General features: G+C 32.7%; 1 protein-coding gene across 10 annotated transcripts in view; it reads right to left on the bottom strand.

Moving 5' to 3' along the window:
* Positions 1-26,004, bottom strand: part of PPP1R42 (protein phosphatase 1 regulatory subunit 42) — a 49,316-nt gene that overhangs the window by 13,688 nt on the left and 9,624 nt on the right. For 6 of the 10 annotated variants that reach the window (XM_031946311.1, XM_031946310.1, XM_031946313.1 and 3 more), the window contains exons 4-8: positions 23,420-23,558; positions 17,798-17,914; positions 12,603-12,720; positions 6,199-6,330; positions 1,185-1,237 (exon numbers count right to left, since the gene is read on the bottom strand). In XM_031946311.1, coding sequence (XP_031802171.1) covers positions 1,185-1,237; positions 6,199-6,330; positions 12,603-12,720; positions 17,798-17,914; positions 23,420-23,558 — 559 coding nt within the window. The remainder of the gene's footprint in view (positions 1-1,184; positions 1,238-6,198; positions 6,331-12,602; positions 12,721-17,797; positions 17,915-23,419; positions 23,559-26,004) is intronic. The other 4 variants (XM_031946316.1, XM_031946317.1, XM_031946318.1 and 1 more) reach the window with 1 other exon arrangement.

Here is a 26,004-nt window from a genome sequence, read left to right as displayed (position 1 = left end):
AAATAAAAAGCTATAATAAAAAATTTTAAAAAAGAATAGCTACCTTACATTCAATTATCCGAAGACTTCCCTTGAAACAAAAACCCATTTTTAACACCAATATTCTATTGATGATCTTATCTGCTTGTGATTCATAAACTAATATAATCTCTAATGTTTTGCATACAAAAGTGACATAAAAGATGTTATCAAAGAGATACATGACCAGAAAGGGAGGTGAACTAGTCATGTTGGGAAATAGGGAATAAGAGATGGGACAACTTGTGTGTTACATTGTTAATTCATGTAACATTAATAGACCCCACAGGAAAGGTTAGGGTATGGAGTACATGGACAAAAGTCCCACAGAATAAAAAGGCATAGCTGATTTGGAGGGAATAATTATTGCAGATTGCAGATTCATTGAAGTAAATTCATTTCATAATTTGACTATATATAAATACCTATTCTGATGCTTTATAATAATTTAGAAATGACAAATGGATTCTCAATAATTATGTAAATAGAGCACAACTCTTTTAGTTCCTACCAAAGTGGAAAGGCTTCCCCATATGAGTTCTAACCTGGCAATGGACTATATGCTTGTGATCAGAGAACCTAGCTAAGTGCTGAAAGGCTCATCACCAAAAAGTTGGCCACCAGATGATTTTATTTTTTTTAAACTGTAACTCAGAAATATCTAATGCAGCAAAAAGGGATTACAATCTACAGAGGCTGAAGGAATCTCAGTAAAATAATGGCTCCTCAAAATAAATACATTTATTTATGTGGAAAGTCAAAAGAAAAAGTATTTCAAATCAGGATTGAACCTGGAAATTCAGGATAGATGGTCACAATATAAGTAGGTCAGGGGAATAAACTGCATTATAATAATCATCAATTTTAATTTATTGATTTTTAGTATATTTTGCTTGATATATTTGAGTTCATTCCTTTAAATCATGCTTTAGACAAAGGAACAAAAGGTAGCAAAAGGATACTAAAGGTTTTAGAAAAAGAAGTAATCTGGACTATCCCTACTCCCTACCAAATTTTTTTTTAAAGAACTTGGATATTTGAAGAAAACATACCAAATCTTTTTCAAAAATGTAATGTTATCTTTCTTTGTCACTTCTGGACATTCTCTGCTGTTTTGAGGGCATCTCTTTATATAAGAGAAAAAAGATTAAGTTTGCTTTACCCACCTGTGGGGCACCGTAATAACCAGGAATTCGTTGATGGGTTGATTCAAAGTCACCTGTGTGTATAAAGAAGTAAAAGCATATCTTTGCAAATGAAAAGAGAAATGTAAATTCAGTATGCCAATAAGCCATAAGAATATTTACAATTATACTTTAAAAGAGTATTTATGAGATTTAAATAGTAGACATTTATATGGAGCAGGAATTTTATGTGCCGTGTTTCATTTGATTGTGAGGAAAAACTGGCTTTTGTGCAAAGAATGTCACAGAGTTAAAAAATAAGTTTAAGGTTCTTTCTAAAGAAGAAGGAGCTGAGTGTTTTGAGATGGAAACTACAAATTATCCTCTAAGAAATGATAAATTAGATCCATAGATACTGTCAGATAAGAAATCATTCAGTAAAAGGACAGAGGGGGGTGGAAAGAACAGTGGAAGTTGGTGAGTCTTTGTTAGTTATTTGTCAGCAGGTCATATCAGACATGACAGGGAAACTCTACAGATTTGGAAAAGTGTGGATGCATGAGTACAAATAATACTGATTGATCACGTCAGAGTCTTCACCTTCTAAAGACTCTCTGGGTGTAAACTCAGCTGCCATCATGCCCCACCTGTCTTGATCACTAACGTGATCAACCAGAAGAATCCTTGAACGCTTAGTCAAAGTTTAAAAAATCCTGGGCAACAAACTAAAAACCATGGAGGCAGAGGTGGTATTTTTAAATTGCTGTTATTGAAGGCAAAAGATGCAAAAGAGAAAGTAGGATCAGAAAATGAACAAATGGTTAAGAAGATGATGCCTAAGCATGGGATTTAAATTTCTAGACTGGTTTAAAACATCCCTTTAAGCCTGGGATGGAATGTGCTCTAATAATATTAAGTTCAGCAGCTAGTTCATAGTCATCTTTTCCATTCCAACTAATATTCTTTTTAAACACCTTGGCCTCCCAATTCTTCAGCGTCCTAAATTCCCATAAGCAACGACCCCTTTCTAGCCTATTCTCTGCTATGCACAGAAATAACCATAAGTTAGATAGCTCCCCCTCACCCTGACTCTGACTAGAGTGCTAGAATTCTTAACTGTGGATGTAGGAATGCAATATTCAAGTGTTTAATTTAATTTTTCAAAATGTTATAAATCTCTTGGCTAAAAGACAGGGATTGAATATCGATATATTCAAAATATCAGGAAGCATTTTTTAGAAGCCATTAAAATCCAGCAGTATCACTATTCTAACTGATTTCACTTGTTCCTAATCCAACCTATTTATAAAATAGGCCAATTTGGACTGAATTGCAGAACCAGAACAGAACTGACAATATCGGTGCCCAGGAAAAGTACCATAAAACATTCTACAGAGTGAGCAGCAGGAAAGTCACCCTTAAATGAACCTTTAAAGAATTTAGTTAGGGGCAGGGATTCTGAGGGAGACACCTAGTCTTCAGGACCATATTGCTACGGGGAGATAAGAGTCCTCAATATTAATCCCTAAGACTAGGCTCTAAACTCAAAGACTGCAGCTAAGGGGAGGGAGGAGGGTGAGACTTGATCAGGGAGAAACTCAAGGGATGTAGCTAGAGATGAAAGCAAGACCACCATTTTATTCAGTTATTCTTGCAGATTAGGTACTAAATTTATTTGTTTTCACTTGCCAAAGTAGTATAAGTACTGTGATCCTCTAACTTTGAATACAAAAACTTCATTGCCCCCATAACTAGTTCTACTTCTTTTGAAAGTCAGTAATAGTAAGGGACTTCCAGAGTTGGGCCAATATGACACCAAATAAATTCAACATGTGGAAGGACCTACTGATTCATACTGTATTAACTTTATAGGCATAGGATTGTGTTTTCTAAGTACATTTTTTACTCAGAATCAATCTCTTCTCAAATTATATGATAAAACTGATTTTATCTGTAAAATAAGCTATACGTATACATGGAATCAGATTTTATTAATGTGCATAAAGAAATGACAAGTCTCAGGAATTCAGAGAAACGTGAAGATTTATATGAATTGATTCTGAATGAAAAAAGCAGAATCAAAAGAATATTGATTGAAAAGATTGTTAAAGGGAAACTGAACTTTGAAGTCACTGAAAACACAATTTTAGTCCCAGCGATAAGATCATGATACTTATTTTGTCCAAAGAGGTAAAAAGAAAGCCTATGAGGACAGAATTCTGTTTTCATTGTCACAGACATGGTCAATGGATTACATGTTTTTTTTAATAAAGGAGTTTTACAGAAATGACTGTGATATAAACATAAATAATATCAATGAGACTTTTTAATTGAGGTCATCATTTGGGTATATAACTAATTAAGATCAACTATTATATGATAAAATTGTTATATATGTAATAGCTTATTTATTCTAATTTATTTTATTTCAGTCTAAAAAACACCCTATTAACTGCAACACAAATTTTGTTTGGTTAATTTTAAAGGATTATCTTATCAACTAATTATAAATTCAATCAAATTCAACATATATTTATGTTTAAGGTTCTGTGCTAGCTTGGTTGCTTGGTTTTGGTCTTCTGTTCTGAAAGACGACCAAAATGACATCCCTTTAGATTACATTAGAGTCAAACATTCCTACTCCACTGTAGAGAGCACAATTCCATTGGGTTGGCCACATTGCTCTAGTGCCAAATGTAGGCTTACCAAAAAGACTATCTTATGGAGAACTCACAAGGGCTCACAAAGTCAGGAAAAAACCATACAAGAACTATGCTAGGTATTGATGATTCAAAGATGAAATTAACATAATCCCTGCCTTCAAAGAGTTTAAGCTCTAAGAGTTCATGCCCACAGATAAACTCAATAAAAAATTGAATGTGAAAGACATACAGGATGTAGTATAGATGAACTTGCTTTTTGATTCAAAACAAGCAATTAATTGCTTGTGCCTGGAAAGGACAGACTTTTACAGAGGGATAACCACAAGTGTCCAGCTGAGGAAATACACACAAGTGAACAGCTGAGGAGAAGGAAAGGGAGGACACAAATTTTATACACCTTTGAGCATCTATATTTTAAGGAACCATACTATGGGGAGAAAATAGAATTTTTGTTCTCTTAGCATAGTACATTCTTTGAGAGTTATACTAAATCCTGTATGAAAGGTAACATAATAAAAGACCTCCTTTGGAGATATTAACTAATATCTGAGTTTAGATATTGCCTCTGATAAATACTAGTTTAACTTTGTAATGATATAGATAACTTTCTAAGTAAGATTCTTTAAGTTGCAAATGAATTGCTGTTTTAGAGGGGAGTTTTCATACTGGGAGTTCTCTACTGATGAAATCCTAATTCCTCAGCTTCTACCTCCCCGTCCTCCTCCCCAATTCCATAACATTTTTAAGTAGCTTTGAGACTCTTTGGAGAGGAATTAAGGTCAGTTCTTACCCTTTGAGTTTAGGAGGGGATACTATAACTCCTCCTAAACTCAAAAGATGTAAAACCCATTGTTCTTTCCCCTTTGATTTCTCCAAGGAAGTTGATTTATGTTTTTCCTTCCTTAGCTATTCTTATAGATGTATTTATAGCTGTATGTCAAACGAAAGTGGTTTATTTACTGATTTTCCATGTTGAAATTGATATTCCAGAGGAAAAAATGCCCAAATCTTAAATCTGCATATTTCCCTACTTCTGCCTCTTATTTTTTTATCACTTCCTTGTATCCTTCTAAATAGGATTGTGAAGGTCCAGAAATACACGAAAAGAGTCATAGAATCACAACAATTTGGAGTTATAAGGGATCAAAGAAACCACCTCATCCAAATCATACTTTCAAGAATTCTTCCTACCTGACATTGACATTGCCTTTGCTAGAATAGGTAAAATAAAAGGGATTCCCTTCCTCCTCAATCAACCTACTCACTTTTGTATGTTTCTTATTGTCAGGAGATTGTTCCTTAAATTTGCCTCCATTGCCCCCAGTTTTGCATTCTGTGGTTGAGCTGAACAAGTTTAAACTTCTCTTAGATGCCAACCTTTCAAATACTTATAGTACAAGTATCCTTGCCCCATCTGAAAAGACTTTTGTTCCCCAGGGTAGATGGAATAACTTTCTCCAGCTGATCCTCCTGTCATATTGAGTAGGTACCATTTTTACTGCCCTGATCTGGACATTTGCTTAATAAAGTCTTTCTTAAAATGTGGTGCTCAAGACTGGGCACAACATTCTTAGCATAGATGGGTGATCTACCCAGGGTAGAGTACAGGATACTAGGCTGCCATATTATGCTGTTGTTTATACTGAGCATGAAATCTGCTCAAAATCCCAAATCTTTATTTTTTCAGATAAACAATGTCTAGACAACCATCTCCCATCTTAAACTTGTGAAATCAACTTTTTTTTTAAACTCAAGTGTAAAACTTCATATTTATATCTACCAAATTTCACTTTATGCAATCTATCCCAATGCTTTACTTAGTCTGTCTTTCTCTGCCTTCCGATATGTTAACTATATGTTTCCTGATTTGTGTCATCTACAAAGTTGTAATGCTCTCCTGATTAGATAATAAGTGTTGAGTATTCAATATTCAATATCTCATTTTTGCTCTCTATGAGGAGATTAGTATTTATCCTATTTCTTTTGCTAATGAAGAATGAAGAAAGTAAATTCCAACTTAGTAGTATAGCATGAAAGGAAGTACTTAATTTTTATACCTCTTAGACCTGGATATTGTATGATGTTTCTCAAAATGATACTGATGAGAACATATCACGTTGATTATTTTTTATAGTAAGATAAGGACAGAGACTATATTTAGTTAACTTCCTTTGTACAATGTCTAAGATAGTATTACTCTTTCATTCAGCATTTATTTATACACCAAAAATGCTACTATTGCTGTTGAACATTTTGAAATATAACTTTCCTATGGAACTTTTGCTTAGTATTCAGTGAATATATGTAGAACTGACTAAGTGACTTTTAAATTTTTGGTATTTTCTTTTTTAGTAAATTGTGTGTTGCTTAAGCATAATGATCAGAAGGCTTACTTTTGTTTGGAGGGGCTGAAGCATCCCATATCACACTCTTTTTCTTCATGTTTTTCCTAGCATCTTTGGATGCCTTCCAATTCATTAGGAATTGTCTTTCTATTTGTTTTATTTCTTTCCCATCAAGACTTTCTGGAGGAAAAACATACGCCTTAAAAAATTGATATTAAGTTTAAAAGTGCTTTATTTATACTGTTTAAAAATTGTATTAATGAAATTTTACTTTATATATATGTTTTCTTAAGGAAAAGTCAAATATTATATCATGTATTACCAATTTGCATCTTATTTTACAAAAGTTTATTAGAATTGGCCTGACTCACTTTATTGTTTAAAAGAGGTCCATCAGAATAATCTCGCTGTTGCTGTGTACAATATTCTCTTGGTTCTACTCACTTCACTTAGCATCAGTTCATGCAGGTTTCTCTAAGCCTTTCTGAAATAATCTTGCTAATCATTTCTTATAGAACAGTAATATTCCATAACATTAATATAACATAACTTATTCAGTTATTCTCCAACTGATGGGCATCCACTCAGTTTCCAGTTTCTTGCCACTTCAAAAAGGGCTGCCACAAACATTTTTGTACATATGGGTCCCTTTCCCTCCTTTAATATCTCTTTGGGATATAAGCCCAGTAGAGACATTACTGCCTCAAAGGGTATGCACAGTTTGATAGTCATAGTTCCAAATTGCTCTCCAGAATGATTGGATCAATTTACAACTCCACCAACAATGAATTAGTGTACCAATTTTCTCACATCCCCTTCAACATTTATCATTGAGATTCTATAATTTTAAGGAAAATCCTAGATAGTGGTAGAAATTAAAACAAAACCACACACACACATACACACACACACACACACACACACACACACACACACACTCCAAATTTCTATTGACATAGATAAAATTCAATCATTTTTGCTCTATTCTATAGAGATAGTTCACTACAGGAATTAAGAACATGTGCATATCAAGAACAACTATATAGCTCATTTTCTACTTCTGCTATAACTGCCAATAATTTAACTGTGTGGCCAAAGAATTCATTATCTTGGCCAAGATTGTTATAACTATTCCTATTCTTACCATATTCCTATATAATTTGGCTGGTCCTTGGCAATCATTAGATATGGTCTATTCCTGAGACCATATTTGAAGCTTTTCTATTTGATGTCCACAATATATTATAAAACTTTGAGCAAGACCTCCAGAAAACAGGGCAGATCCCCTACAAAATATTTGCACGTAAGTTAAAAATATGAAAAAGGGTTGTGATATCTTCTGGAATGTGCAAAAGGAAACAGCAAATAAATCACAGGTACATTACCTATTTTCACATATGTCTGAGCATCAGTGATGAAAGTACAAATCACTAATTATAAAAACTGACTCATAAAGATCTTTTTTATATTTTTCATATAATTCTTGCTTTCAGATATTCTAAGAGTGGCACACATGGTATGCTATATAACAATTAATGGTTTAATTTATGATCAATGATAGTTTACCATCATCATAACAAAATCTGAAAGCATTTGCCAACACAATGAAAGAGACCTTTCAATACCCACTTATTTGGTAAGAATTATAGCAAAGCTATGTTCTCTGGGAGTCAATGTGAAACACTTTAAACATAGTGTTATGGAAAGAATGTGATTTTAAAATAGACTGCTCTGGGCAAAAATGGAAGATGGAAAGTTCTCCTTTCTTTTTGTATATTAAATTGCCCTCAGATAGCTACAGTTTCACTAGTAAATGACATTTAGATAAAGGTAAATGTGTTACTAAAAATAAATGAGTTAGTTTTTAGATTATAACTAGCTTCTACTTACTTCTCTGGTGTCTGAGATAGATTTTATTATATTCTTCGGTGTCCCTAAAAGGCAATCTCACATTTATATAGTGTATATTAGTTCATTCTCTAATTTATGGTGGGGAGGCAGGTTGTTTAGATAATTGATCCACTTACAATTTATTGTGTTATATGCTATAACATGCTGGTATAATCCCATATTATATTAAACTGTGACTTAAGTTTTCTAAGCAGTTTTGTTAAATAATTTTTCCCAATTTGTGTTACTTAGTATATTAATAGATTTAGTTCTAAATCTAAATTATATTTTCTGTTCTGATTTATTTTTCTATTTTCATCCAATATTACAAAAATTTGATAATTACTACCTAATGGTATAATTGTAAATAAAACTTTTCTCCTTTCTTCATAACTTCCCTTGATAGTTTTAACTTTTTGTTCCTTCATGTGCATTTTGTCATTATTTTATATAATTCTATGAATTATCATATTAGTATTTTGATTGGAACTGTGCTAAATGTATAGATTTACATCGTATCTTTTTTTTACTACATTGTGAATACTGAATTAATTTTCTATTTATTTCTATAAAATGTGTTTTGTAATTATTACCTATATAGATCCCACATATTCTTGGTAGATTGATTCCCAAATGGTCTTTCCATTATACTATTATAGTAAATGGTATTTAAATTTTTTCTTGATTTGTTAGTGATATCTAAAAATGCTGATGACTTTTGGTTTATAAATTTATATAACCAATAAAAGCTTGGGAGGGAGGTAGTGAGAGTAGTATTACTATTGTACAATTAAGAAACTAAGGTTTGGAGAGATTAATTTGCCTATAGTTGTACTGCTAGTAAGTATTAAGAGTCAGAACTCTGTATCAGATACTTCAAATCCAAGTTCAATGGTGTTCCTTCCAATATGTTGTCTTCACCCTCACCCCATACAGAAATCTCTTATTTAATATAACTTGTACTAAAATGGATTTTTACTGTGAATGTTATTCCATTGACTTCTATTTCCAATTAGAAATGAGTACCACTGGAAAAAAAATGGAATATAGATGTAAATAAGTAAGGTAAGCTCACTCAAAATACAATAAAACATTAAAACACATTCTTATATAGTAAAAATTTATGATAAAACATTAATAATACAAAGAATTAATGATGTTTAAACATTAATACTATATTTACTTTAAAAAAAATTCACAAAGTTTCTGAAAGTGAAGTTAGAGTTTAGAACCAAAATTTCTTATGGTAATCATTTGGTCTTTTACCTTGATTGCTCTTAATATTTTTCTAACTATTAAGACATCCTATTCTAAAATACAGCTTTATATATTTAGCCAAGTTTCTCACAAAACCGAATCTTTAACACTGAGCTTTGCTTAATACTACTTATTGCTCAGTTGTCTCTCTTCCAAACATTTATACTTATTGTCCTTTTTCCTAGATGCTAATCTGGTATGAAATATAATTTGTTAAAGTGTTTTTGGATAAAAGAAAAAAGTAATACAAATTATTGGATAATATTTGTTGAACACCTAATAAGGAATGAAACATTTAGTCCTTGCCAAATAATTAGCAAATTTTTAGTTATTTGGTATATTTTGTTTAACTCTGATGACTTTCTTGATTTTATTTTCTTTTAGGTAGGAGATATAGGGTAAAGACCCAGGTCCTGGACTATTAATTAACTCTTTAAAGGAAATGCATTTTTTTTTTGAGGGAGGGAGGGGAAGAAAACTGTATTATTATTACATTCAGAGGAGGAAACTACAGTCTTAAACTGAATTTTAAGCTCATAGTAGAAAAATCAGTGACTGAGACTGATATTCTTCATCTTGAGTACTATACCAATTTTTAAAAAGTGGTTCTCAAATAGTAAATATCAGAAGAATTGTATTCCTTTGATTAGTTGGAAACTAGCTAATCAAAGCTTCAGGTATCTTTTTTATTGCCTATACTTTGTTTCTGTACAAAGTAAATTAAAAGAAAATAAGTTTATCTCCAAACTGGGTATCATCAGATTTTAGTCAGAAAAATCTGATATTTTTTTCCGTTAGGTAACTATTTCCTTTCTAATTCTATAACATTTTATTTATGCAGAAAATTTTCAATTTTAAGTAATTACTCCCATGATCCTCTCCATTCCTTTTTTAGTCAAGAACTCTTCCCAGATCTAGAATGATCAAAGCTATTTCCTTCTCTGCTTCTCGAATTTGTTTGTGATTTTTTTTTTTAAACTAGGATATGTTTTCATTTGGAGATTATGACATGTGGTGAGTGTGAGTTATTGGTCTTCATTTAATTTCTATCACCTTGCTTTTCCTTTGTTTTGGCAGTTTTTATTGCATAGTGAGTCCAATAACTGAAGTCTTTGAATTTATAAAACATCATGCAACTATGCTCAATTATTTCTGGGTCTTATTTCTCAGATTTTTTTCTTTCTATTTTTTAACCAATGCTAGATAGTTTTGATAATTATGATATGTTTGAGATTTGATATTGCTAGCTCCCCTCCTTTCCCCCTTTTTTCATTATTTTAAATATAGAACAAGAGGCATTCCCCAGTATATATGAATAGAGAGAACTTAAAAAAACCCCAGAAACTATTGATAGCCAAATGAAAAAAGTACTATAACTAAATAATAATAATAGAAGCAAATTAAAACACTCTGAGATTCTGTCCCATACATACCATATTGAAATAAAGATGACAAAAAAGAAAAATGATGGTAATTGGAAGACCCATGGGGGAAATGCTCAAAATGCATTATTGGTGAAGCTATGAACTGACCCAACCATTTTGGAAAGCAATTTGCTATTATTTCCCCCAATGTCATTAATATATGCATAATCTTTGATCAGTAATATAACTATTAGTAACAATAAACTAAAATTAAAGAAATAAAAAGAAATTAAAGGTAGAAAAGTTTAAAAGAAATTAAATTAAGAAATTAAAAAAATTTTTAAAAAGAGGAAAATAGGATCATATGCACAAAAACATTTTAGCAGTCCTTTTTGTTATAGCAAAACACTGGAGAGAAGTGGACATCTATGAGTTGAGGAAAGGATGAACCAATTTTGAAATATGAAGGCAATGTAATGTTACATTGTAATAAATGATGAAGGAGATGAATTTAGGAAAACCTGAGAGGACTTATATCTTCCTTCAGGGAGAAATGAGCAGAACCAGGAGAAAAATTTCTACAATGACTGTAACATTGTAAAGGAAAATTATCATCAAAGACTTTAAAACAATAATCCATGCAATGAGTAATTGTGATTCCGAACGATGATGAAATATACTTTCCACCTCTAGAGAGATGATGGGCTAGGGCCTAGGACTGAGTAGTACATTTTTAAACACAGCCAATGGATAGATTTGTTTTATTTGCCTGTACTTATTTGTTATTAGGGAGGAATTTTTTGGGGGGAGGGAATAGAGATGGGGCAGGGAAAAGGTTTATGGGAGAGAGTGATACCAAATAAGAGGTGATGGTGAAACATTTTTAAAAAATAGAGATGACAGCAAACAAAATGAAGTATTCAGACAAAGAAAACATTATTGAAAATAGCATGTCAAATTTAATTCATATCTATACATAATAAAGTTTCATGATATCAAGTAGAATGCTCTTTTCCTGTTCTCTGTATAAGGAAAGTGTGTATTTGTTGATATTTATCATATTCTTAATGATAAAAATAAAAATACCTTAAGCATCAAGTGAGAACTTTTCTCTATCCACTACAGTCAGAATATAAAGCATTTGAAGATTTGCTATAAGGAATGAAGGAAAGATCTCTAATACAAATTCTCTTTCAAATAGGGATCAGTATTATGGCATCATAGATTTAAAGGTTATATGACTTTCTCAGTTTCATACAGGTACTAAGTAGCAGAATCAAGATTCAAAATGAACCTACTACTAGTATAGTACTACTACTAACAGACCACATTTATACGGTATTTTACCTTTTTATTTTATTTTTTACCTTTTACCTTTATAATCTTATTTGAGTCTTACTATAACTGTGTATGGAGAGTTATTGTTATTATTATTATTGTTCATATTCATTTTACAGCTGAGAAAACTGAGACACCAAGAGGTTACACAGCTAGGAAGCAATGGAAGCAAGATTTCACCCAGATCTTCCTGACTTGATTGAAGTTGTCAAATGACTTTACTCTGCGAGCTCTTTTTCAAAACAAGACTTTCTACTAAGATATCAGTGATTAGGATATTGGTAAATATTTCATGGTCTTTTAATTAATTATTAGGGTCAGAACTTTCTAAGAATAATAAATATTGTGGCACAGTGAATCCAGCAGTGGCCCAGGAATCAGATGAACCTGAGTTCAAATTCAGTTTCATAACATTGGATAACTCACTTAATTTAAGTGCTTCCAAAAAAAGATACTATTAAATATTTAAAAGTAGATAATTCATAGATACAAATGTCATGTTCATAACTATCTAGGAAAGCTGATAAACTATTGAACTAACAAGCTTCAAAACTTGCTTATTTTTTAAAGAAAATGGTGTGTGTGTAATATAAATAATTTTACCTAGAGAGTTGGACATCACGATCAATCTGTCCCTGTATTTTGGCTTGAGACAGACAGGATTTCCATTCAGATCCATTTTCCATAATTTGGGCAACCTGTTCAGTAAAAGCTCCAAATCCTGTTATTATGAAAGGAGAAGGATATGGCATTCTTTTACTACCAAAATTACATTAGTGAATAGCATCCTAATATATTCTATTTATTTATTTTAATATATTATATCATATTTTTAATATTACATTTAATATATATCTTATATTAACTTTATTTGAATATTTCAATTCTAAAAAGGGAATAAAAAATTGTTTAATATTAAGACACCAAAAGTTCCTATTGTCCCAAAAGCTCATCTTTCTGTTATAACATGCTATAACAACTACTTTTATATTGTTTTTGAAAGTATACAAAATACTTTCTTTAAAACAACTCTCTGAAGTAGACAGGACAAATATTTATCATCTCTATCTTATGAGGAAACCTAGGCTCTGAGAAGTTAAATGATTTTTCTACACTCTCATATCTAGTGAATTTGAGATAAGTTAAGAAGTTGGACCTTCTGACTCTAAGTCCAATACTTTATGTCAAACTTCTTCTTGATACTCTCTTTCTGATACTGCACAGCTATCAATCATGAAGTAACACTTGTAGTTCAGTTGTTTTAGCTGTGTCCTACTTTTTGTGGCTTCATTTGGGGTTTTCTTGGTAAAGATACTTCAATGGGACTGTGTTCTTCCTGAAGTGGATATTTCCTCCAGCAATACAGATTGCCATCTGCCTGCATCTGCATGTTCTGAGTGATTCTTGTCCCTGTTTACTAAAGAGTGCTCATTAGACATAATAGGGGCTTTTCCAAGTTATCCAATTATTCTTTGCTTTCGTCATATGATCAGTGCATCCTTTTTTGATTATACATTGCTTTGATGACTTTCTTTATTCCAGTTCTTCCTTAAAGTTCCGTTGTTATCCACATATGATTCAACAAATGTGATTTGCAAAGCACCTTACACAGAATAGAAATATGAGGTTGTGAACATGATAAAGATCATTTTAGAGTAGGAGATTGCTGTTCAGTGTGATTCAGGGACTAGCCCTCAGTGGTACAGCCCCATCCAGGCTCAAACCCAATTTTTATTAAGTCCAGGCTCATTCTACAGAGTGGCTTTCTATCTTGCATTAACTCCTATTTCTGTTTCCTAACCCAAGTTCATTCTTTGGCTTTCAAGGTCTAATAAATTTTAATGAATCCTCTTCTCTTAGCCTCCATTTCAGCCCCATTCTTTTTTTTTTTATTTGAATAACTCATGTAATATAAATCAATTAAAAACATCAAATAATGGGTAATAATGGGTAAATAATGGGTAATAATGGGTGCCTGTTTCACTTGAAATAGGCAGGGCAAATTGTCCATGGTTCCATATAAAGCTGTATCTATTTTATTTTATTTTTTTGTTTTTTTATAATAGCTTTTTATTTTCTTTTTTTTCCCAAATTTTTAAATACAATCATAGGTTTTTGTTACTTTTCTACATATTAACCTAAATTTATCCAAATATATACATGCATGCATACCTTCATATAGCTTTTTATTTTCAAAATACATGCAAAAGTAGTTTTCAACATTCACCCTTGCAAAATCTTGTGTTCCAAATTTTCTCTCTCCTTTTCCTCCACCCGCTTCCCTTAGACAGCAAGTAATCCAATATATGTTAAATATGTACAATTCTTCTGAACATATTTCTACATTTATCATGTTTCAGCCTCATTCTTTATGCTAACCAAGACTATTGTCCATGTATTACCTTCTATTTCTTTTTGTTTTGTTCTGCTCCCTCTTTCATGTCAAAATCTTTTTAACAAGCTGTTTTAGGAAGGTTCTTCCTTTCCCCTTTCCCACCCCAAATTAATCTTTCAATGAAAATCTTCTTTCTTATCCAAAAACATTTATTAGAAATATCAAATATTGCTTTGATCTACATTAAACCATATTGTTAAGATTTTTATCCTCTGTATGAATTAGGTTTTGTCCTCTCAGGAAAATTTGACCTGCCTTAGAAATTTTTTTTTAAATTAAGGAAAGCCTCAACCTTAAATATTATTTTATCCTCTCTCTAATGTCACACCTAGGCACTTGTATGTTTGTCAGGACACATCTGTTTGATTCTGAGTAACAGCTATAAAGACTTCATTACCTCACATATTTTTCATATAAGTTATGTTCCATTATCCTTAGATTGGAAACTTTTCTCTAAAGACAAGAAGAGTGCATTATATTTTTGGACAATGCTGAAGACAATATACTTATGTCTAAAAATTAGCTAATAATAACAAATGAAAATATATACAGACAACCTGTGATTACCAAAACAGGCCTTTAGATTTTTGTTAACTTTTAGTCATTTGATAAATGACCCTGAAAATATCTCCTCCAATGTATATTTATCCAAGACTATACTAATCCTGTGCTGAAATATGATTGCATTTTGGATATTTTGTTGTTCATTGCTTTTCTGTCTTAAATAAAATGTTTTCACTTTCAAGCCTTTCAATAAGCTATACTAAAGGGACCAGACACTTTTCTAAGCAATCGGTTTGATAAATGATCATGTCATGCTATCACTTAGAGGTCTGCTGCAAAATACTGAAGAGCAAATTATATTTCACATGCAGGAGTGAGTGCCTTAGTGCCTCTGTAGACATCTGCAGCAAGGGCAATCGAATTCTGCACAATTAAGGATGGCCCTTTATAACCTGTATTTGACCAGTTTGTTCTCATCTTTATTGGAAATGTCTAGCTCCACTGCCCTAACTATATCAACACACAGCAATTTGTCACTACTATGACTGCCTGTCATAATCTTCCTGAGAAAATCTATAATTTTCCTCTTGTTCCTGACTAAATTGTGAAGAGTGTAGATTCATCTTTTGGACAATATTCTTGCCATAATCAATAATGAGCAAAGGCCAAATAAATTGAGACCACTAAAAACATGACAGGCTTAGAGCAGTCTATTCATTTGTGTTCTATAAACCAAATGTTTAGTTTGGTGGGCAAGCATGCTAATTTTCTTATTTTTACCATTTATTCTAAAGATAATATGTCACACAACAATATAATGATTGTAAAGTCAATAAAACAAGTTCAATAAAACAACTAAAATCCTGATGAGGAATAAACTTGTAATTTATTTAAATTATATTGAATTATTAAACTTCTTGGGCATAAAAGATTAACATTTTCCCATTGTAAGTTTTTACTAAAACTGCCTAGATCAATTAAGATAATTAGGGAAATATAATTCTAGTCCTAATGTAGATTTTTTTTGGCCTAAGTTACATTGATCAAATTATCTGAAAAATATCCAAATTCTTACTTTTTGTTGTATAGATAAAAATATTTGTTTTATGCACAAAAAAGTTTAACAAAATTAAACATAAAAATCCAAAGTTAATTGCTTCAACCAAAATTATATATTGTCATTAATCTGCACAGTTACCCTAGGTGGATCATTTAACTTTTTTGGATTCATTTGTCAGAATGAAGTGCTCACTGAATTAGGAAAATCCCAAAATCTCTTCCAGTTTTATGAGATATACTAGGTCATGGTGGAGGCAATTATTTCCAAGAACATCCTACTGCTAAAGTCAAAACCATTACTTTTTTTCCACTCATTAATTCTAAAAGAATAGTTAAATCAGAATGGAAACATAACCAGAGATGAACCACTAGTAAAGGTTTTCTTAGTATAAAAACTTCTCTGCATTTAAGGCATGACAAATATGCTATTTTCAAATCAGCATTTTGGAGGACAGAAGTAATTTTAGAAACACTTGAGTTCAAATTCTGCTTCCCATACTTAATGGGTGCATAAGCCTGAGTAAGTTACTGACCTCTAGTTGCCTTAATTTCCTTATCTGTAAAATGAGGTAATATCACTTACCTCTCACAGTTGTAATGATAGGATGAGATAACATATGGAAAATATGTTGAGAACCTTAAAGTCTTATATGTTAGCTATTGCTATTTTTTCATATTTAGACAGACTCATCTCTACAATGTCTCTGCAGGCTCTGTGAATGAACATGTTTAAGTCTGATTTGCAGTGACCTACTGACAAGGCTTTGTATGGACAGGCATCCAGAATTATTAGTTTTGCTATTTTGTGGATCCTTATTATCCTTGAATTAGCATCTTATATAGCAGGGGTGCTCAAACTTTTTAAATAGGGGACCAGTTCACTGTTCCTCAGACTGTTGGAAGGCCAGACTATAGTAAAAACAAAAACTTTGTTTTGTGGGCCTTTAAATAAAGAAACTTCATAGCCCTGGGTGAGGGGGATAATTGTCCACAGCTGCCGCATCTGGTCCACGGCCGTAGTTTGAGGACCACTGTATAGCTTGGAAGGACTAATTATGCCAAAGTCATGCCGATATAAGTACATTTATTGATTCCTTTCCACACAAATCCATTTACCATCATGTAGACAAGACCTGAATATATTCATGACTATAAATATGGCTGGGAGACCAGCCATATTACATTGAGATAATGTGCTTAAAAACTCTCTATAACCTATGAAGTATATATGCAGTGTACTCATATATGTTACATAATGGGAACAGAATGTGACTCTCCGGGTTATCATTTCTAAGTGATAGATTGCCTAGGAAATCAGTTGGGGGACATTAGGTAAAACATTCATTTTTTATCACCTCCACAACAAAAACATACCTAAAAACCACAAAAGTAATTCTGTAGCAACATTAACCAGACAATTGATATCGACTACATCTTTTTTTTTTTTTTTTTTTAGAAATACAACAGATCTGAAAGAAAAAAAAAAACTATCCTAATTTTGACTGAAGCAACTAAAGATCACAAATAACTCTTAAAACTCTATAATTGACAATAGGGTTACAATTGCCTAGATACTTTGATTAAACTTTCTAAAAAGCTCTTGTTACAATGACACTAAATAAAACAGCCTATCAACATGGTAACAATGAAGCATGAGAACGATTACTTTTTTCTTTAAGAAAAAATTCTGAGGAGGAGGGAACAGATTTGAGGGAAAATGCTTATAAGCCTTTACACTCATTTTATAGTAAGCTTGAGAGTTACCTGACAGGTTTGTAAAGTGGAAAACTCTATAACTAATTAAAAGTAAGAAATTTTCTACTAAAATTCCCCTTAATACCTTCACATGAAGAAGTTGGTTGTCAACTGCTATAAGCTGAGTGAGATTCTCCAGTGTTTCCAAGTCTTTTATTTCGTCAATATTGTTGTTGCTGATATTTAATACAGACAGAGAATTCTGTAAGAAAATTAATCAGAACAAATATATGTTAGGAAAGTACCTGTTTGAATATCACATATAATAACTTTTAAATGACCAGTCTTCCTGGAACATAAATTCTAAATCATTCAAATAATTTATTTTCTTTATTTTTTCAGTACTTCAACAGTCTGTAACTTTGTTGTTGTAAGCCATTCTCCCATTCTTTTTCAGGGCTGCTCATCTATTTTTGGTGTCACCTGGGTCTCCCAAGAAGCCGTAGTACATACAGCAGCCACCTCTAAGTAAACCGTTTTGATGGCTAAACCAGGTTGAGAATGACCAACAGGCCTCCAACCCATTGGTAAGTTACAGGGATGTCTACTATAAGTGTCTGAAGACCTCCGAGGGGGAAGGAGAACAATTTGTTTCAACAGTGGAAGTAGCTGAGGGCTTGGTCAGACATCAAAAATGCCAAGGTTATCTACCTTTTGTCCTGACACTGGATTTTGATGACTCTAGAGGAGAGAATAAGGCTAACTAATTTGTGCAACTCTTCTTCACTTAAATCTGATTTACAAGCAAGTCAAGACATCATCCCATAATGTCACCAATCTCTTTAGAAAATGAAGGGCAAACAACAACTCTCACTCTGATGTCCTTTTAGTTTTGGGGGAACTAACTTAGCTGACAGCTTTCAGGAACCCAGAGTCACCCCTAAGCCACAAGGAGGCATCAAACATGGACTTTTGCAGCTTCATTTAAGTTTATTATGTAGACAAAATGAAATGTTATATTTTTTGCTATGTATAAGCAGAAAATCTTAAGAGTTGGAAAGGATTTTAGTGATCATCTAGTCCAACTGGTTCATTTTAAAGATGAGCTGAAAATTAAGACAACTCTGAGGTGTCACTTCACACCTCTAAGATGACAGGAAAAGATGATAAATGTTGAAGGGATGCTTTGTTGATGGAGTTGTGAACTGATCCAACCATTCTGGAGACCAATATGGAACTATGCCCAAAAGGCTATCAAAGTGTGCATAGCCCAGCAGTGTTTCTAAGGACCCACATGTGCAAAAATGTTTGTGGCAGCCCCTTTTTTAGTGACAAGGAACTGGAAATCGAGTGGATGCCCATCAGTTGGAGAATGACTGAATAAGTTATAGTATGTGAATGTTGTAGAATATCATTGTTCTATAAGAAATGATCAACAGGATGATTTGAGAGGGGCCTGGAGAGACTTACATGAACTGATGCTAAGTGAAGTGAATAGAACCAAGAGAATATTGTACATAGCAAAAAAATTATGTGATGATTAACTGTGAAGGATGTGGCTCTTTTCAAAAATGAGGTAATTCAGGGCACTTCCAATAGACTTGTGATGCAAAGAGGCATCACATTATAGAGAAAGGACTATGAGGTCCAAATGTGAATAAAAACATGGTATTTTCACCATTTGCTTTTTTCTTTCATTTTCCCCCTTTTGATTTGATCTTTCTTGTGCAGCATAATAAATGTGGAATATGTTTAGAAGAATTGCACATATTTACCCTATATTGTGTTACTTGCTGTCTAGGGGAGGTAAGGAAGGAAGAAAACTATGGAATACAAGATTTTGCAAGAGTGAATGCTGAAAACTATCTTTGCATGTATTTTGAAAAATAAAAAGCTATGCTTTTTGTTTTTTTTCCACTATTTCCCCTTTTTGATCTGATTTTTATTGTGCAGCATGATAATTATGGAGATGTGTATATAAGAAGTGCACATGTTTAACATATTGGATTGCTGTCTAGGAGAGGGAGGAGGTGAGAAAGGAGAGAGAAAATTTGGAACACAGATTTTGCAAGAGTGAATGTTGAAAACTATCTTTGCATAAATTTTGAAAATAAAAAGCTATTTTAAAAAGTTATTATAAAAAATAAAAATGAACTAGATAATTGCGTACAGAAGTTAAAGATAATGGGTACATATAAAAATCAGTCTTTTCAGAGAGGATCAGATTTTTTATAAGAAGAGGGGTGCCTAGGAAGACACAGAGAATAGGAGTGTACTAAGGCAAACTGCCTGCTTTGCAAGTTTGCTTCAGGCTGTCTCTGTTGCTAATATTTATGTTTTAAGTTGGAAGAGAAAAGAAACAGTAGAAATGCAAAGAAGGGTAAAAGATATAGTGAACATATATGATAATGGAAACTAGAGAAAACATTCACCTTAATTTAAGTAAGTGGAAATGGGGGGACCAAAAATTTGGATATTTACATAAAAAGAGAGAAAAGAAGCTTTGTAAGGAAGAAAGAAAAAAAGGATTTTTTGTCATTTCTAGTTCTTTGCATAGTACTCTTCCAAATATTCATACTATATTGGGACTATTATTCTTGTCTCACCTTCAAGCCAGCTTATATATGTGTTTGATAATAGCAGTCGAGACATTAAAATATGATATAATAAAAAGTATTGAATTACACTGTTTGAAAAATCTGGGTTTCTAAATTGTCACATATTTAAGCAAAGAGCGATGATATTTGGGAAGAGAAGAAGAAGGTGGAGGAGAAAGAGAAGGAGGAGGAAATAGAGAATAAAAAAGAGCAGAAGGAGGAAGAAGAGGCAGAGCAGAAGAAAGTAGCTTAAGGAATTTGCACATCTCAACAAAAAACAAACTTCCTTTCTAAAAAGGAATGTTATTTAAAGGTTTTAGATTAGCAAACTGCAGGATGGAAAATATTTTCTTTGTGTGATAACTTGAGTTCCCTAATCATTTATGTATCTTTAAAGCATAGAATCAGTACTTCTGTAGAATAATTCTCCTTGTTAAGAGAAGTGGCAAGTGATACTATATCATCTAACCACTTCATGTTAAAAAAAAAAAAAAGCTTACAAAAATTCGTAACATTTGATTTTATTATTTTTTGTTTCTTTAAAATGCTTCAAAGGGTACTGAAGAGTATGATTATTATTTAAATAATTCATCTAAGTTTCCAAAGTTGATGGTAGCCAAAAGTAAGTGAAGAATCAAGTAGGAAAATGTTTTAAAACTAAGATCCTCATTGTACACAACAACAAGAAGATTATACTGAAGAGGGGACCCCGAAACTCAATGAGTTTCAGGACTGAGCCGACCCCACCTAGGTAACAAGGATGAAACTGCTTGTCCCTTAGGGTGGGGTCCCTCACTGAGGCAGAGTTGAAGGAGATTTTTCTCCTTTATGGATTTTTAGAGTTTTGGGGTCCCCTCTTCAATACCATGATTAATTCAGATGGCTATGGCTCTCTCCATTAATGAGATGATTCAAACTAGTTCCAATGATTTTGTGATGAAGAGAACCATCTACACCCAGAGAGGGTACTGTGGGAACTGACTGAGGATCACAACATAGCATTTTCACTCTTATTGTTGTTGTTTGCTTGCATTTTGTTTTTTTTCATTTTTCCCTTTTTGATCTGATTTTTTCTTGTGCAGCAAGATAATTGTTTAAATATGTATGCATATATTGGATTTGACATATATTTCTACCATGTTTAACATATATTGGACTACTTGCTATCTAGGGGAGGGAGTGGGCGAAGGGAGGGATATTGAAACACAAGGTTTTGCAAAGATTAATGTTGAAAAATTATCCATGCATATGTTTTGAAAATAAAAAGCTTTAAAAAAGTAAAGTAGTGGATCATCACACACACACACACACAAAAAAACTAAGATCCTGTAAACGTTTACTAATATAAAGAAATCTCAACTGCATTCACTTAACCAGTATAAATGGATATTTGTTTAGCTCTAAGGTTTGCAAGAGTTTCATACACATTATCTTATATAAGACTGAGAAATTGAGGGTGAGACAGATTGCAAACCTGGATAATTGTGACAGTATTAGGGAAGTTCAAAAGAGGGGAAATTTTTGGAGGATGTTGACTTTGAGGTGACCACAAGATATATATGTCCAATACTGCTGAGAGACAGTGCTCTTATTATTCCCATTTCACAATTGAGGAAACTGTGGGAAGCAGTGATTAAGTGACTTACCTAGAGTCACATAGCTAGTAAGAATCTGAGACTAGATTTCAACTAGAAAGATTTTATCTTCCTGACTCCATACACAGTATTCTATCTACTACACCACTTGACTTCCTCTAATATTTTATTGAAGTGAAATTTTTATGAATGTTTTACAACGGAAACTAGTGACTGGAAACCTCTTAACAGAAGTTGGGCCAGTTCCATAATACTGTATAGAATCATAAAGCATCTAGACCCTATCCCTTTTCACTCAGGCATCATCTTCTCTTTTACTCTCATCTGAGAAAGCAATACATTTCACTTGGGAATCTCATCAGCTCCTAGAGATCAAATAACATCTATATGAAGACAATTCTCAAATCTACTTATCCTACCCTAACTTCTCTGCTAACTTCAATATTCCATCTCCAAATACCTTTCAAACATCTCTAAATAAATATCCAGTAGACATGTTTTAAACTAACATGTCCAAAATGAACTCATCATATCATTTCCTCCAAACCCCTCCTTCTTCCTAACTTTCCTCAACTCCTCACTCTTTCTCACCCCACTCCATCCAATCGTCAAGTGCTATTGTTTCTAGTTTTGTCACGTCTTTTCTATATGTTCACATTCTTTCTCACATTCCCTACTCTGCACCACCCTGGCTCAGGTTCTTATCAGCTCATCTTGCCAAATGATCTTCTTGCTTTAAATCACTCCTCTAGTACAATCTCCATTCAGCTAGCAATATGATCTTAAGTTCAGGTTTGATTTGGACTCTGCAATGCAGGTTAAATGGTCTTCCTGCTTTAAGTTACTCCTGCAATGCAATCTCTTTAAAGACCGCTATTCAATAAATTCCAGTGGTTCTTGTTACTTCCAGGAATCCTCTTCCTCTGTTTTGTTTTTAAAGTCCTTCATAAATCTGGTTCTTTCCAGCCTTTTCAATCTTATACCTTATTCCCTCCTCCCCGCTCTCCACAAACAATTAACACTATCTTTGCTGTTGCTTGCACAAGTAAGTAAATTCCCCAATTCTGTGCATTTTTCCTTTCAAGGTTTACATAGCTAGTAAATATTTACTGGGATCATATTTGAATTCAGGTCCTCCATACTCCAGGGCTGGCATGCTATCCATTGAACCACCTAACAGCCCTCTATATCTATATCTATTTATACACACACACACACACACACACACACACACACACACGTTTTTAAGGCAGCTAAGTGGTACAATGGATATAGCATTAGATCTGAAGTCAGGAAGACCTGTGTTCAAATAGTCTCAGACACTAGCTATGTGGTCCCTGTTTGCCTCAGTTTTCTTGTCTGAAAATTGAAGATAATAATAGCACCTACCTTCCAGGATTATTGTGCTCAAATGAAATCTTTGCAGACTTTAAAGTGCTATATAAATATAAACTTTATGTTAATTTCTAATGTATACAATGTCAATCTATTATCTTCTACTAATCCCTTGACTGACTTGAAATATTATTTTCAATCACCAAATTGTTTTGTCAGGAAAGTAAGAAAAAGCCTTACTGCCAAGGACTGAAGAGTTCTTGGATCAAAAAGAAGCTTTTCACCAAGGGGAAGCTTTTGACTCTCAACATGTAGTTCTCTGAGCTCTCCTAATCCTTCTAAAGACTCTACTACAGCAATGTAGTTGCCACCCAGGTACCTGCAGAAGAAAATAAAAATATACATTTTGAAAATATAATTCTCTGGAAACTAATGTTCAAAATTGCTGATGAAAATTCCACATAAATTTCCTACAGCATTCATTTTGTCTTCTAGTTTGAATATTCTATCATTCTACAAATATTTAGAGTTAATACTCATAATCTTAGTCATAGGGACCTCATGGTATCCTCTTTGTCCTTTTGAAACTTTCTCCATTTATTTGAAAAGGGTACATTTAAAAAAATCATCATCTATCTTTTAGGTAACTTGTCTCAAGGTCTAATAACTTTTCCAGACTGTAAGTGGTTTTTTAAAACCTTAACCCATGTTGTGCTCCTTACAACTTTAGTTTTTCTCTTATAGTTAAGGGCTCAGCGTGGTTATAGTTAAGGGTTCAGCCAAGTATGTTAATATTTGCCTCTTTTCTAGAAAATTCAAATACTAAATCAGATTAGATTCTTCTTTTATTCATTCATACTTTATAGTACATACTTTACAGAAATATTTTTTTCTAGTTGCATATCATTATTCAGAGAAATTAGTCCAGCTTACCTAATTAACAGCCATAGGAATGGCATGGCCTTCTCCAAATATTTTTGAATCTAGAACTTACCTAAAGTATCTATTTTTCCAAATGAAAATGTAAGAGTCTTGTTATAAGGCTAGTGTGACCTGAACAACTGACCCAAAATATTAAGTTGAAATGTTCATATTAGTTATTAAAATCTGGCTTCCCAAAAGGCTATCAAATTGTGCACATTCTTTCCAGTGTATCTCTACTGGGTCTGTGTACTAAAAAGATCATAAAAAAGGAAAAAAGATGCACATGAATAAAAATGTTAGGAGCAATTTTTTTTTGTAGTGGCAAGAAACTGGAAACTGAGTGGATGCTCATCAGTTAGGGAATGGCTGATTAAGTTATAGTATATGAATGTGATGGAATATTATTGTTTTATGAGAAACAATTAGCAGAATGATTTCAGAAAGGCTTGGAGAGACTGACATGAACTAATGCTAAGTGAAGTGAGTAGAATCAAAAGAACTTGTACACAGCAACAAGATTATGTGATGATCAACTCTGATGGACTTGGCTGTTTTCTTTCTCATGGTTTTTCCCTTTTGTTTTGATTTTTCTTTCACAACATGACTAATAATGAAAATGTTTACATGCATATGTGTACATGTATATGTACAATTGCTTGATGTCTTGAGGAAGAGAAAGGTAAAGGAAGGGAAGGAGAAAAAATATGAAACTCAAAACTTTTACAAAAATGAATGTTGAAAACTATGTTTACATGTATTTGGAAAAATAAAATACTATTGGGGGCAGGGGAAGGAGTAATCCCTCCATTAAGCTGCCTTCTCTGTAATTCTCCTTTCCCTGTTGTGTGAAATTTTATTTCTCTAGTCAAGTTTGTATGTGTCTATATTCTTTCCTTCTTTGACCAGTTCAAATGAGGGTGAGGTTCAAGTATTAGCACCTCCCCACCCCACCTTCCATCTTTGTTTGTCCATATACCTACTACTTAATCATGTGAAATAAAATTTCCCTAATGGGCCTTTCCCTTCTTCAGCTCTCCCCACCCCCAGCTTCAGTGTTTTCCTATTCCATTTTTCTCTTAAGATCATCAAGTCATTATCAAATTATGAGCATCCTTTGACCTAATACCACTACTAGGGATAAATACCAAAAGAGACTTTTAAAAAAGGCCCCATATATACAAAAATATTTATAGCAGCTCTTTTCTCACAGCAAAGAATTGGAAATTGAGAGGAAGAATTAGGGAATAAATTGTGGTATGTGATTATGATGGAATATTATTGTTCTATAAGAAATGATAAGAGGGAAGCTAAATGGTGTAGTGAATAGAGCACTGGCCATGAAATCAGGAGGCCATGAGTTAAAATCTGGTCTCAGAAGCACTTATTAGAAGTAAAATGTACTGTATATAAAGTAATGGCAATATTGTGGGATGATCAGCCATAAATGACTTTGCTATTTTTGGCAATACAGTGATCCAAGACTACTCTGAAGAACTTATGATGAAAAATGCTATTCATAACCAGAGAAGGCACTGATTGTGTCTGAATATAGAATGAAGCATAATTTTTTTTAAACTTTATTTTTCTTAAGAGTTTCTCTTTTTTTTGGAGGGGGGATATCTATGTTTTCTTTCGCAACATAACTTTTATGGAAATATTTTGAATAACTTCACATGTGTCTTCTCAATGGGGAGATGGGGGGGGAAGGGAGAGAATCTGGAAATCAAAGTTTTAAAAACAAATGTTAAAAAATTTAAAAAATTGTTTTACAGGTAACTGAGGAAAAGAAAAATATTAAATAATAAAAGGGGAAAAAGGTCATCAAGTCATAATAGAACCACTTCTAGACCTAGTCTAATTAGACTCTATGACCTTGATTATTATAGATCATTATAATGATT

The sequence above is a fragment of the Sarcophilus harrisii genome, chromosome 1 (genome assembly GCF_902635505.1).
Source record: "Sarcophilus harrisii chromosome 1, mSarHar1.11, whole genome shotgun sequence".
In the NCBI taxonomy this organism is placed as follows: Eukaryota; Metazoa; Chordata; class Mammalia; order Dasyuromorphia; family Dasyuridae; genus Sarcophilus; species Sarcophilus harrisii.
This window is presented reverse-complemented; position numbering and strand designations above follow the sequence as displayed.